At 40.2% G+C, this 15,599-nt stretch overlaps 2 protein-coding genes across 2 annotated transcripts in view; one reads left to right on the top strand and one right to left on the bottom strand.

Annotated features, from left to right (window-relative positions):
* Positions 1-734: 734 nt before the first annotated feature.
* Positions 735-7,250, top strand: LOC308097609 (tubulin alpha-1C chain-like). The gene is made up of 4 exons (XM_080445490.1): positions 735-825; positions 2,353-2,572; positions 3,013-3,161; positions 6,246-7,250. Exons 1-4 carry the CDS (start codon positions 823-825, stop codon positions 7,218-7,220), a joined length of 1,347 nt encoding a protein of 448 aa, XP_080301616.1. The 5' UTR covers positions 735-822; the 3' UTR covers positions 7,221-7,250.
* Positions 7,251-8,234: 984 nt separating this feature from the next.
* jph2 (junctophilin 2) overlaps positions 8,235-15,599 on the bottom strand; it is a 19,363-nt gene continuing 11,998 nt past the window's right edge. The window contains exons 4-6 of the mRNA XM_080445468.1: positions 11,047-11,963; positions 10,191-10,291; positions 8,235-9,982 (exon numbers count right to left, since the gene is read on the bottom strand). Coding sequence (XP_080301594.1) covers positions 10,211-10,291; positions 11,047-11,963 — 998 coding nt within the window. The 3' untranslated portion in view covers positions 8,235-9,982; positions 10,191-10,210. The remainder of the gene's footprint in view (positions 9,983-10,190; positions 10,292-11,046; positions 11,964-15,599) is intronic.

The raw sequence follows: 15,599 nt of genomic DNA, 5'->3' as shown, positions 1-15,599 counted from the left end.
GAGTATTTCCAATTTTCAGTACTTTTACTTCTACTCCACTACATCTTAGAGGCAAATGTTGTACTTTTACTGCACTACAATTATTTTAAAACTTTAGTTACTAGTTGCTAGTTACTAATTACTTTGTAATTATTATTACAAAACATTAACCATACATTAACCACTAACTCAGCCTTATACATTTGGCCATTTGAAAATAGCCATCTACAAGCTCACAATGTGTCGCAATGCGATGCATTGTGAGCTTGTAGATCTGCTATTTTCAAAATATTTTTATACATTTGAAAATTTGTGAAATGAGACATTCTGCATTTCTACTTTTGGTACTTTAAGTAGGCTACATTTGTATACCAATACTTTTTTACTTTAACCCTAGTACATTTTGAATTCCGGACTTTTTACTTGTAACAGAGTGTTTCTGCATTGCAATATTGATACTTTAAAACTGTGAGTCCTTTTCCACCACTGCATTCCAGTATACTACTGAGCCATAGAGGAGGTTATACTCATGATACAGTCTGCAATCAATTCCTGACACCCTCTTGTGACTGCCCCACTTTCATGAAAAGAGACGTCATCCTCATGGCGTGTCAATGGAAAAAGACAACTCCATCCGTCCAATAGAAAAGGAATCATGTGATGATCAGCCAATCGTATCCAGCACCCCCCTTCTTTTGCCGGCTACACTATAAAGAGCCCCACCCAACCACGGCCCCAGTACAGAACTTCTTACACGGGTCTCATTGAAGGACTACCTGTAAGAATAACTTATTTTGTTCCTGTTAAGCTCATCTCATCCGAGACTTCCCATACACAGAAAACATGGTGAGTATGAAAGGGTGATGTTTTTGTTTGATTGTTTTGGTGTTCAGATTCAGAAGGATAGCATTGATTGACAAAATGTTGCAGCCTGCAGTTGACAGCTAGTTCTTAAAAAAAACAAAAAAAACGAATAGCCTACAAAAAAAATCATTCCTGGCCACATCGTTTAGTTATTAAATGTTACTCCTCTAAATAAACGTTTTATGACGTTTTAAAACACTGTCATCGTCTGTGACTTTGTATGCATTCTTTGGCACTATAGTCATCCTTAAATGTCCTGCCGAGATGCAGTTAAAAACTAAGCTGTTTGTGCGCATCCCTTTTTCTTAACCCAGTGAAGACGAAAATAGCAGATATACAACAAGCTCACAACATATTGTTGTGAGGCAGTGGTGCAAAGTAACTAAGTACATGTACTCAAGTACTGTACTTAAGTACAGTAATTTTACTGGAGTATTTCCCATTTCTAATACTTTACTTGTACTCCACTACATATCAGAGGCAAATATTGTACTTTTACTCACTATTATTTGAAATTTGTATTTACTAGTTACTCTGATTTGGATTATTATTACAAAACATACATTAACCACTTCAACCCTATATACAGTTCGGCCATTTAAAAATAGCCGATCTACAAGCTCACAATGTGTGTAAGCTTGTAGATCTGCTATTTTCTAAAGATTTGTATACAATTTATACATTTGAAAACTTGTAAAATGGGACATTCTGCATAATGAGTACTTTCTACTTTTGGTACTTTAAGTACATTTTGATACCAATACTTTTGCACTTTTACTCAAGTACATTTTTAATTCCGGACTATTTTGTTGTAAGTTGTAACAGCGTATTTCTACATTGCAGTATTTACTTAAGTAAAAAAATGTAGTTCTTTTTCCACCACTGTAGTGAGCTTATACATTGGCACGAGAGCGACACGGTTGTAGGACGAAATATAAATCATACTTTCTTAAGGTCATACTTTTTCTTTGTTATAAAACTTGGATGTAATTCATCATAGCTGTAGGCCTACCTGCTGACACAAAACTGGTCGTAATGTCAGGGACATCATCTTAAAGTAGATGTTTGGATGGATTATTTTGCCTGCCATGGTTTATCACATGTTTTAAATTCAGGCAACAGGATGACTAATAAGCCACCACATGTGTTGTTTTGTCTTTTGGCTGAAAATGAAGTGTTGAACTGAAAGAACATTTCTGTCTTGAGTAGTTGAGTTAATTTAAGCTTGCAACTTGTCAGGTGGTGTGGTCATGGTATCTTGTGCTGGTATCTTGTGCTGTACAATGAGAGCCTTCTTCCCTTAACTCCTCCCAGCCTGTTCCCCCTCAGGACCAGGACTCGTTTATTTTATTGTGTAATGATTATGTTTCAGGGAGTTTTCATCTGCGTCTGGGTATGGTGTATTTCCATGATAAACAAAACAATCGGCTGAAGTAGTTCTCCCAACCCCAGTGATTTGACTGGAATACAACATGTTTTTAAAAAAGAGTGCCTATATGTTTCCTCCAGCGTGAGTGCATCTCAGTCCATGTGGGCCAGGCTGGTGTCCAGATTGGCAATGCCTGCTGGGAGCTCTACTGTCTGGAGCATGGGATCCAGCCGGACGGACAAATTCCCAGTGGCAAAACGGGTGGTGGAGACGATTCTTATAGCACCTTCTTCAGTGAGACTGGGGCTGGAAAGCATGTTCCCAGGGCTGTTTTTATAGATCTGGAGCCCACTGTCATTGGTAAGCTCTGGATAAATGCATACTTTTCAGAATTAAGGTAGTAAGATAAGATAAGATAAAACTTGATAGATCCCTATGTATCATACCAGCAACAGCAGAGATTGTAAAAACTATTAAATAGTTAGACTTATATTTTGACAGTAAACATCTGCACTGGGTCTCTGAATGAATGACTTAACATATATGTAGAGTCTATCAAAAATCTGAATGTACTGTCTATCATTGCAGTGAATATATGAATTGATAAATATCTTATTAGTAGTGAATATATGGATATAACAGTGAATATGATAATTTGGTGTCAAAAGGCCTTCTACAGTGAGCATCTGGATGAATATTTCTACGATTAAATGTTCCGTAGTGTTTATCTAAGTATTATGTTGTAATATCTAGGATACAATTGTCTTTGAGAATCCTACCTTATACAATCTGTTTCTCAGATGAGGTGCGCACTGGCATGTACCGCCAATTGTTCCATCCTGAGCAGCTGATCACTGGCAAAGAGGATGCTGCCAACAACTATGCCCGTGGGCACTACACCATCGGCAAGGAGATCATTGACCTGGTGTTGGACAGAGTCCGCAAACTGGTAAGTTGTCTAATAGAGTATCAGATACTAATATGAATAACATAACAAATATAGCGAGAGGGGCGATTCAGGGGTTCAAGCCAACACTGACCAGCCCCGGATACAGAAATTATTAATTGGTGGATTTTTTTGGGGGGGTTTTCTTCTGTTTTTTCCGGCTGTTTGTGTAATACTGCTTCCTGTAACACTGCCCATGGAAAATCAGGGCAGAGGATTATTTGAATTGTGCAATGATACATGATGGAATATGATAAAGGATTATTTTGATTATGGTAAACTCACATTTCATATCATGACATAAATGTAACTTTCACAAGCCCCCCCCGCCCAAAAAAAAATGTTTAAAGATTTTTGTTGGGGGGGGCAGTCAGGGCATTTGGGGGGGCATTGCCCATGCCTAGATTCGGCCCTGAGTCACTGACTGTTAGAAGTTGAAAGGCTGCGAGGGGTCTAGTAGACTTTTGACAGTTTCTGACACCTGTATTGATGATAACTAAGAAGTTTTATGATGATTGGACAGATACTCATTCATTGCTTGCTTCGCCAAATCTGTGCCTGGCTCACCCTTTTTCTGCAAAGCTGTCACCCCCACTATTTCAACATTTTTAGTTTAGTTTAGTTAGTTTGGTGATGTTGGGACAAACTTGATTTATTGCCCTATATGTGCGTGAATGTAGTAGTGGTAGATTTCAAAATAACTTTACATATGGCTGCATAAGTAATCGAAAAATAATCAAACATTTATGTTTCACAATTATGTAATCTTTAAAAAAGGCAGTTAATAAAAACATTAGTCAGCTGTTGCACCTTGCCCACATCTCATAATCATAAACACAACAAGGGTTAACAACCAGAACATTGTACAACCCATCTCCCATTCCTCCACTGCATTCTCACACCCAGGTCATTCTTTGGTGATGAGTTTGGCAACATCTGACCAAGCGTCAGAAGTGTGACGCAAGATGCTTTCCTGTCTTGTTTTAAATGTTTTTACTGGCAAGTCAACCTATTACGAGTTGGGAGTGATCACGCACGTCTGCATTCCATTGTCAGTCAAACGTCAAACCCCTTACGTGACAGTAGATTTTGCCCAACTTCCCAGGTTGTAATCACCATGACCTGGGAGTGAGTGAGTAGATCCTTCAGAGGTCAGTACATATTATTTGTCCAAAGATGGGAGCAAGAAGCAGTAAGCACAATGAGCAACAAAGGCATTAAGAAGATTTTAAAATTGTATTTGTCCTGTAAGAATTATTGTTATTAATGATCATGAAAATGATAAATAATTGCGATGACAATATTTTGCTAAATATTTCGTAATTTTACACACTTATTTCAACAGTGTTATGAAACATATCCTGTGAGTTTTGTAATAAGTGGATGAACAATCTTTATTTTATAGTCTGATTTATGTTTATTTTTATTTTTACATTTTGTAGCACACCCTAGTCTAGTTGACTTTACTTACAGTATGTAGACACATCCTGCAAGTTTAGTGATGATTGGCCCCACGATTGTTGACTTTGGTCTATGTGCTAGCCACACCCTTTTGAAGTTCATTGGTCAATATCACATTTCTTTGTTATTTATTTTTTTATTGAGAAGCATGGCAGAAAACAAAGCTAAATCAGCCTGACTGTGAACACAGTATAACAGTAATACAATAAACAAGTAATTTAGCATCACCAAGAATAAACAAACCATACCTTCTCTTTACTGTTTTTCAACACAACCACAATAAAACAACAAAACTGAGAAAAACAAACATCACGTAACATCACACATAACCACCACCACCGTCAAGTGCAAAAAAAAAAGACTAATTGGCCTCCTGCGCATACTAAGCGTGAGTTTCTTGAGCTTAATCACATGAATCCTACATAGAGGTATAATATAACTAGAGGGCGGATTGCCCCGCCCCCAGCTATCATTTCAATGAATGTGCTCACTGGCGTTTTGAAGCACCCGGAAACCTGCCGGAAGTAGAATTATTGGTTCGATTTTGACCCCCCATAGAGTTATGAGCATGCGCATTAGTGTCCTTTTTGCGTTCTACGGCAGCCCGTGTGTCAAGGATTGAACGCGAGATATTTATTAAATACACTCGAGATGCATATTTATATGTAAATGCATATGTATGTATGTATAATATGTTTACATATTTATATGTATAAATATAAATATATCTCAGTATGTTTTGCGCGTGCATGTATTTCTCCCCGCCTGCAGTTCCAGCTTTGGCCACTGGGGTGGCAGCTTCAATGTTTCTCAGCAACTCTGGGGGCTTGAATCCTAGCATCCATATTCTGGACATCACGTCATAATAGGCGAACATTTGGCAAAAACAGGCGAACATTCAGCGACCATAGAAAAACCTTCAGCTAAAATGGGCGAATACGACGAAAATAGCAGGCTTTATATTTGGTAGAAATCTGAATACATTTTAAGGTCCTCTTATTTGTTTTTAAATCTTTACATGGGCTGACTCCTCCTTATCTCGCTGAACTTGTGGAACCTTAAACCCCAGTCAGGGCACTGAGGTCTGCTGACAAGCTGCTCCTGGAGGTTCCCAAAACTTAAAACCAGGGGTGACTTTGCCTTTGCTGCTGCTGCCCCCAGGCTCTGAAACAGCATACCCCTTACCATTAGAAGTGCTCAGACTATTGGGGTTTTTAAATCTCTCCTTAAGACTCATTTATTTTCTCTAGCTTTTAATGTTGTTTGAGTCTAGTTTTCTACTTCGTTACACATTTTCGTTGTTGCATGTCCTGTGACATGCACAGACCAGTTCTGTGGATGCCTTCTATGTACAGCACTTTGGCCAATTTCGATTGTTGTAAATGTTAACAAATTTGTAGGGAGATGTATCTTGCAAGTTTATTGTATATCAGACTCAAGGCATTGAGGAGTTCAAGATCTTATAGCACCCCCATCAGGCCAATTGTGGTCATATTGTTGAAGTAATGCACTCAACTAGACATGTTATGGGAACTTTCAAAACCATGGCAGGAGAAGAAGAACAATTAATACAAAGCTTTTCGGGCTTGAATCCCCAATGACCATTATACTTCTCTTTCTCCTCAGGCTGATCAGTGCACTGGTCTTCAGGGGTTCCTGGTCTTCCACAGTTTTGGAGGTGGAACTGGATCTGGTTTCACCTCTCTGCTGATGGAGCGTCTGTCTGTTGACTACGGCAAGAAGTCCAAGCTGGAGTTCTCCATCTACCCAGCTCCTCAGGTGTCCACTGCTGTGGTGGAGCCTTACAACGCTATTCTGACCACCCACACCACCCTAGAGCACTCTGACTGTGCTTTCATGGTGGATAATGAAGCCATCTATGATATCTGCCGTAGAAACCTTGATATTGATCGTCCTTCCTACACCAACCTCAACAGGCTCATTAGTCAGATTGTGTCCTCCATCACAGCCTCCCTTCGTTTTGATGGTGCTCTTAATGTTGATCTGACAGAGTTCCAGACCAACTTGGTGCCATATCCCCGTATCCATTTCCCTCTGGCTACCTATGCCCCTGTCATTTCTGCTGAAAAGGCTTATCATGAGCAGTTGACAGTTTCTGAAATCACCAATGCCTGCTTTGAGCCAGCCAATCAGATGGTGAAATGTGACCCTCGCCACGGCAAGTACATGGCCTGCTGCCTTCTGTACCGTGGAGATGTGGTGCCCAAAGATGTCAATGTTGCCATTGCCGCCATCAAGACCAAACGTACCATCCAGTTTGTGGACTGGTGCCCAACTGGTTTCAAAGTTGGCATCAACTACCAGCCCCCCACTGTAGTACCTGGTGGAGATCTGGCCAAGGTCCAGAGGGCTGTGTGCATGTTGAGCAACACCACTGCTGTTGCCGAGGCCTGGGCTCGCCTTGACCACAAATTTGACCTCATGTATGCAAAACGTGCCTTTGTGCACTGGTATGTTGGTGAGGGTATGGAGGAAGGGGAGTTTGCTGAAGCTAGAGAGGACATGGCAGCACTCGAGAAAGATTATGAAGAGGTGGGGGCTGATAGTGTGGAAGGTGATGATGAAGGAGAAGAATACTAGACAGGCATGCACTTTTTGTAATGCTTTGTTCCTTTCTGTTGCGTGCAAATTGTCTGCTTTAAAATAAATGATGTTACAGCACAAGTTTGTCCTTTTTATTTTAATTTGAGATTTTTTGTATTTATATTATTATCATTATTATTTGTATACCAATTAAGTATCCTATATTCGTTGTCACTTCCCCTCCTGTAGGGGACAGGATGTCTCCTTTTTTGTAGTTGAATTTCTGACCTTGTCTGTAGTTGAAGCCCTTGTTCACAATTGCTACTGCCCCTGTAGTCACTTTAGTATATGGCTGAGTAACGCACTAAATGATTTTCTTTAAAAAAAAAACTATTACAAATTGCCCCAATTTGTAAATAACAATTTATTTTTGCGTTAATATAGAAGCCACACAGACACGCTTGTGATCATTCAACACTAGAGGGCAGTGTTTGGCAGCTTTTCGTGTATGCTGGGCTAGGTTGAGGTTCACCACAAAGTTGCAAATCTAACTGGAAAAAAGAAGTCTGGAACGAAACATCACACCAAAGGCCTATATGTAAGGCACACCTAAAGATTATATATATATATAGTTTAATCTTTACGTGTGAACTGTATTTCTCATGCACATGCAGCATGAAAGCTTTAAGAACCTAGGCCACTGCCTTGGTCTAAAATAAGGCTGGTATTCACTGTGGCCCATGGGAGGGAGGGATAGGGGGTCTGTCAAGTTGGCAAACAGGTGGTGTTTAAAAATACTATCTTTGTTCCCACAGTTGCCAGACTGAATTAATACTAGTCTAAACCAATAATTAAATTGAATTTATTTCATGGTAAACCTGCCAAGATATCAAACTGTGACTTGTGATGTGCAAATTAGACTTTTATGAGAAAATAGGTTGCATGTGACAAAAGTCTGTAATTGTTGGAGAAGAGTAAACTTTATGAATGGTGTTTGTCAGTGTAGGTTTGAAAAATGATTCTCTACTTCCTATTTGAATTCACTAAAATAAATCACAAATTCACTATTACTGTAAAATAAGTTTTATTCCATTATTTTGTCATTCAGACCACTTCTGGCAAAACCAAATGCATTACTCTGAATTCAGAAATGTCATGGACTATAGCAACTGTGGGTGAAAACTAAATGGACAAAACAAAATGAACTGTACCTGCAAATGCTTACTTTCCATTCATCTCTTTTACACAATAAAGTTCCTTGTATTCCTAGTTGTATTGAACCAGAGCTTAACAAAAAAGAAAAAAGAATATGACATTTGCTGCCTTTTGCATGCAATGAAAACGATACACAGCCATTGATTTGAGATTCATTATAGGTCTATGGCCTCAGAAATTGATATTGCTTGGACATGGGCTAGCTAGAATATTTAAACTGTAATACCTTTTTTGTACAATTAAAAATGTATTTCCTATTGTTACCACTTATTAATTCATGAAAAATAGCAAAGAATAAATTACATCTTAAACAACAACCAATACTGATTGTCAGAGAGCACTATGTAAGACGAGGAGCAACTAGTCATTCTATATTTTCCTCCATATCACAGTCCTGAGGTAATTGACTCTGTAGGGAAATATTAGTAGTATGTGATTGTGCACTTCTCTCCCAAATATCCTGCAAGAGCGTGCTTTCATTGTCGAAAGATGTGCATTTCATAAATGTACAGAAATACACACGCTCACTCAAAGTGCCTTCATGCGTACAAAAGTTGAAAAATAACAACAAAACTGATATTTGGCTCTGAAGCATAACCTACCCTGCATAATAATAATAGTATTGCTGGCGATCAGGCTGAGTATTGACTGGTGTGAAATGTGTTTTCTACTTTGACACATGTAAAACTATGAAAGACACAAGCAACAGCACTTGTTTACAGGCAAAACATAACCCCAGATTTACTCAATTATTACAGAAATTAATTTTAGTGTCCCTTCTACAGTACAAGTTTTCTTTCTTCTTTCCATTAACATTCCTCTTGCTCACATATCATCAGACCATTCTTAACCACACTATTGGTTGTCTAATTCTGGCTCACTTCTCCCATTGCAAAACATACACAATGTAACCACTTGGGTGCCTCACAGTACTGTACGACAAATATCAAACGCATAACACATTTTACATACACAACAGGGGTTCAATAACAATCACACATATTGGCACCCAATAATTTTCCTATTATAATCTATTCCATTCATAATTTCCTTAATCAATGAAACATGATGGTGTGCTGTGTGTTGTAACTAATAACATTATATCCATAATAAAAAATACTAATGAATGTATAAAATTGCACAGTGTTATATACCTCTCTAAAGTTATTTCCAAGTTATTGTAGGCATTAGAGCTGTACAACTCATGCACTGGAGTTTTTCAATTGATTGTGAAAAACATGACCATACAAAATTATTTTTGATTTACAGTAGCAGAGATAGCAAAATTAGTCAAAATTCTAAAATATTCTGTCCACAAGAGCTTCATGATATCATGAGCACAAAACTAAAAAATGTAAATCAAAGTCCAAAAGCCTCTGTCATCGTCACATTCAGATTTACTTAATCACTTAAATCCTTCTGTTTGGCTTCAGATACTTCTTCAATCTGCATAGAGTTGCTTCACGCAGAAAAGAACAGAACAGAACAGAAGCGTCAGAGCAGCTGCGAGTATCCATATAAGGATTGTTTCTCTCGGCAGTCTCCTTCATCTCTCTGGTTCTTGCTGAAGAATCAGGCCATCTCTCTGCAACGTTGCTGGTGACCTGAGGACAGCCAACACACAGATCAAACCTTTGACAGCACCACTCTGAACACATAATATTGAAGCAGAGCACACGTACAGTGAAATTTATTGTGGTAAATTCAAGTTCATGTTGTGATATAAAGAAGATGTGCAAAGTCAGTGCTTATAGTCCGTATATCCCATTGACAGAAAATGTAATATATTTTAAGTGTGTACTTTTTTATTACCTGGGTTGGTTGATAATGTTTCATGACAAAATGTGCACAAAGAGAATGGCTAAGCCAATGTTCAGCAAGATGACCATGCAGATCATTATGGCGTTTGGCCCCTTGAAAAGAAGGGAACATTCATGGTGAGCGGGCAGCCAATATTAGAATAAAAATAACATCATTAATCACATGAACCGTAGTCTCGCGTGGCCAGACATCTATTCCACAATCTCCGAATGCTGTATAGAGTCTGGAACTACACCTCCCGAAAGCCGAGGAAGGAAGACGTGAAAATATATTAAAAAATATCTTTACATTTTATTTTTATTTTTTGAATTTCCATTTCAGCAAGCTATATAGGCTTAGGTTATTTTGCTTTATATTAGGACGAATATGCGAGACTGTAAAGATGAAACAGAAGTGGGGAGGAGGCGTCACATCCGCTTTACGCCCGGATCATTTTCAGAGCTTCCGTGCTCCAGACTGTATGGCGGAAGCATTCGAAAATTGTGGGAGGCAACAGTCTGGCTTGTGAGACTACATGAATATTAATTCAATATATATTTAATAAATATCAACTATAACAACCTGTTAGCATATTCAGTCAAGGGCTGGGTGGTGCAGACATAGCACATAGCACAGTAAATAGAATACTACGTAAAAAATAACAGCTACAATTAACGTGGAATCTCGTGTAAAGATTCAGCACCCATTTGTTTGTAACATGGCCTGTACTTCCAGGCACCTGTTAAACACAAGATTAGAACTTATTATTTCCTTGAATAAAACAAAAAATTGAGAAACTAGAAAAACTGTCTTATTTGAGCTTAAAAAAGCGTATTGTTCAGAATACATGATAAATAAATGACCTTACCTCCAACTCCAGTGACTCTGCATAACTCGGGGTTGTCACCAAAGCCTTCAGTCGGGCTTCAGCTTTGGGTTCCACCTTCGGGGCTGGTTTGGCAGCCGGCTTGGTAACAACAGGTTCCACTGGCTTAGGTACAGGTTTCGGTTCAAGTTTAGGTGCAGGTTTTGGTGACGGTCTGGGGCTAGGCTCTCGTTTCACCTCTGCTTTGCTGGCCGGTCGACTCCCTTCTCTTGATTCCACATGGTTTTCCAAGACAGATGGGGGCCGCTCCAGGACAGATGGGGGCCGCTCCTGGACAGATGGGGCCCGCTCCTGGACAGATGGGGCACGTTCATGTCTGGGCTCGGCCGCTTTCGGCTCAGGGGTGACTGCTTTGGAGGGCACTTTGGAGGCAGGTGGCGACACTTCTTCATCTGTGTAGACGAGACCATTACTTACAGGAGCAGAGGTGACTGGGGCTGAGTCAGAGTCAAACTTCTGCAGAGGCTTAATCTCGAGGTCAGAGCCCTGCTCGGCCTTCGTGCTCTGGCGGCTGGGTGTGCGGGAGGGGCCACGGCTGCCGGGGCCAACATTGGTCTCCGGAGCGGGGGCAGGGGCAGGGGCTGGGGCGGAAGACAAGGGGGTGGCGGAGCGGCTGCTCGGTCTGCTGCTGCTCCTGCTTCCGCCACCTTTAATGGGTTTGTCTCCATCCCAGCCTCCATGGCTGAGGAGGCTGGGGTTGTTGGTGATGCCAGGGCTAGGGGACGGGGTGCGGGTTGAGGTGGTGCCAGGCATGAGCCGGTGCAGTTCATTCATCAGGGGGCTTTCTGGCGGCGTGGGCATGGGTTCCTCTTCGGCCAGCAGCGGCTCGTGCATGACCGTGTCTGTGTTCTCACTACCCTCAGGTGCTTCATCTGCTCTCTTCTTCAGGTACTCAGGGCCTGCGCCAAAGGGAACGTAATGCAGTGTTCAGAGCGGTGCAGCTGGCTTCAAGCCAATAATTCATTCACAAGTGATCAGAATACAGATTCCCTAAAATATTTTTTCTAAACTTACAATAATTGCTTGTTTAAAAAAAGTATCTCCGGCACCAAAAATCACTGTATACTGATGATGTATAATGTTCTCAGTTCGAGTTCTCAAATTTTGCCCAAACCCGAGCCTACCCGAACCAACCCGACGTTTTCGGGGCCAAAAATGTATGACAATTAAGGCGGCTTTCCATATACATGGACTTACCTAGCCCCACCCCACACCGCCCACCACAGCGACGGTTTCCACTACAATGAAGTGGGTAGAGTGGTGTGTAAGTGGTACTAAACTGGTGCCTAAAAAGTACCCAGTCTTGGGTAGGTCTGAGCTGGGCTAAGCGGGGCTAAAGCTGTGACTGCCACTGATTGGTCGGCTCACAGCTGTGTCTGTCCACTCAGGTCTCTGTAAAATGTAAACACTACGGTAGCAGTGTTGCCATGTCCACTTATTATAAGCGACATTGGGCTTATTTTTCTGTAAAGTTGCTTGTAAATATTGGTAGTACTTTTACTCCACTACAATTATCTGAAAACGTATTAGTTACTAGTTACTTTTCAGATATAAATGATTACATTATAAAACATACATTAACCACTTAAGCCCTATTTTATACATAAGGCTATTTGAAAATAGCTCACAAGCTCACAACGCATCGCATCATTGTAGATCTGCTATTTTCAAATATTCTACTACTTACTTTTGGTACCTTATGTACATTTTGATACCAATAGTTTTTGTACTTTTACTCAAGTAATTCCAGACTTTCACTTGTAGAGTGCTTCTACATTGCAGTATTGATACTTTTACTTTTTTAAATTTGAGTACTTTTTCCACCACTGCTTGTTTCTAAAATGTAGTTGATTATTTGGGGCTTGTTTCCATATGTTGTTGAAACCAGTGGTTCTTAAACATTTTCATGTCAAGGACCCCCAAATTAATATGTATTTGTCAACATTATATATATATATTTTTTTTTTAAATAGCAGATGCACACACTCACAATGCGTCGCATCGCTACGCGTTGTGAGTTTGTAGATCTGCTATTTTCAAATAGCCGTAGATAGTCGCTTCTTTTGGGATTGTTTTCATAGACCTGATTGCTTATTTTTTTCTGCTAAACCTGGCAACAATGAATGTGCGACACGCTAATAATGTTTTTTATATAAGTGATGGCAATGTGTTTAGACACCACACAGGTCTTCCCAACAATAGCGAAGATTAAAGTCAGGGTGAACATGGCCAAATAATAACTTAAGATCCAAACTAGCTCTGAGGAAGCACGCTAGCATTTAGGCTAACCCTGTAGCCTGAGGCTAAGTTGGTGTGTTAAAGAAAGGGGCGTTGATTTCCTTCGGGAGGGGAGGGGAGGGGAGGGTGGGGATTTTGCGAGTGGGGACTTTTGTGCAATGGAAACGCAAGCGGTGCGGTGTGGTTCTGGACTGTACTGGACAGTGTCGTGCTTAAGCTGTGATGGAAAAGCGGCTTTAGTTGGGCCGAGCCGAGCCTCCGGTTCCAATTTATTTATTTTTTAAACGATTACCCCCCAAAAAATATTTCAACTTCCCCTAGCGACTGAAAGGTAGACTAAAGCCAATCTGGGAACCGTTGGATGCAGCTCAAAGTGAACTTTATTCAGGTATCTAGTTCGATGCCGTCCGACCTTCTTACCCTGTGTTACAAAAAAAGAAAATGGCCAAAATGGCCAAAACTCAAACATCTGCGAAAGTGTCTGTTTTCAAGATGTTTTGGCCATTCTCTCTGGAACGGAAGGTCCAATCTGCTCAGTTCAAAGCTTGTTGGATGCGTGACTTTGAGGACATTAAGCACTAATTGACACCTTGTCTGGGTTTTCGGGCCTAAAATTATGGTAATTGTTTGGGCCGGTCCAGTTAGGGCCCAGTTAGGGCCGGGCCCTTTTTTGGATGAGTGCCCAGATCTTTCCTTTGTTTTAATAAATTGTTTTCTTTGCACTTTATTTACTTGACCATTGGCCCTGTCATTTGTTGACTAGGGTTAAATAGGGTTAGTCATTTACTCTGATCACAAACTTGTAAGTTACTCCAGATAAGAGCCTCTGCTAAATGGCTAAATTGTCATTGTAAATAACACAAAAACAAGACCCTTCTAGTATGAATTATTATCCCAGTAGTAGGATACAGCTCCCATGGGACATTTTTGACAGTGTCAATAATAATGCTACTTTTCTCCCCCCAAAATTCATTCATGGTGGTGATAGTAAAGTGAAACATTTACTGGGGGAATTTAAAGTATAGGCAGTGGTGGGGCTATATTTGTTCAGTCTGTAACACAGTCTGTCCCTGGGCTCACAAGCCCTTGTGTCGACAGTGACTTTTATTTTCTTGATACATAATAGATCCAATATAAGATATTATAAGTTAAGTGACAACACTGGGATGTTGAAAAAGGGATATTTATGTTAAAGTTACCCATTCAAACCATGAATGCAAAACATATAGCAAATGTAAACTGGACTCTTGGTCTTTTTATGGTTTTTATTACTATTTATTTAATTTGATACTACTGCTATTATTGTAAATGGGTGTCTGTTCCTTCAACAAAAAACAGAAAAAATCGTATTAATATTAACAGGAATTTTGTATTAACTGCAATTTATTCTATATAGTACCTCTGTATTAACATTTCACTGCCAATCACGTAGATCTACGCGAACCGATTTAAAGCCGCCACGTGCCAATCGCGTAGATCTACGTGAAGTAAAAAAAATAATGTTTTTTTAATGTTTTTTTTTTCCAATTTCACCCAAAGACCAAGGAGATATGATTAGTTGAAGATCTAGACTCCTATCCACTTCCTTGTTAACTTAAAACTTAAAAAGTCTATATTTCGGCTCCTGAGTACTTTTTTTTTTCCAATGAAAAACTCTGGCACTGGCTAAAAAAATATGAAAATACCTCCGGCAGTTAATGGGTTAAGTTATTAGTCTTGAAAAACTAGGGAGACACTTTGACATTGTAACTCTCCTGTGTTATCTCCTGAGTCCATGGTGAAAGAGCTTTCATGGAGGAATGCGTAGCAGTGTTCAGTCAGGCCGTGGTCAGCACTGACCTCAGATATCTCAGCCACTCAACGCTGGCTACGTTTTATCAGTGTCTGCTAGAATGGTCTAAGCCCTCTCCCGAGGAAATAGGGAGAAATGCGAAAGGCTTATACAAGACTCTGGGTGTCAGTTTGTGACCGTGCTATATGTGTGTGTATGTGTGTATGTGTGTGTGTGTGTGTGTGTGTGTGTGTGTGTGTGTGTGTGTGTGTGTGTGTGTGTGTGTGTGTGTGTGTGTGTGTGTGTGTGTGTGTGTGTGTGTGTGTGTGTGTGTGTGTGTGTGTGTGTGTGTGTAAATGGTGTGTGTGTGTGTGTGTGTGTGTGTGTGTGTGTGTGTGTGTGTGTGTGTGTGTGTGTGTGTGTGTGTGTGTGTGTGTGTGTGTGTGTGTGTGTGTGTGTGTGTGTGTGTGTGTGTGTGTGTGTGTGTGTGTGTGTGTGTGTGTGTGTGTGTGTGTCTGTCTCTCGG

The sequence above is a fragment of the Gymnoscopelus braueri genome, assembly GCF_963280865.1.
Source record: "Gymnoscopelus braueri genome assembly, chromosome: 12".
NCBI classification, from domain to species: domain Eukaryota; kingdom Metazoa; phylum Chordata; class Actinopteri; order Myctophiformes; family Myctophidae; genus Gymnoscopelus; species Gymnoscopelus braueri.
This window is presented reverse-complemented; position numbering and strand designations above follow the sequence as displayed.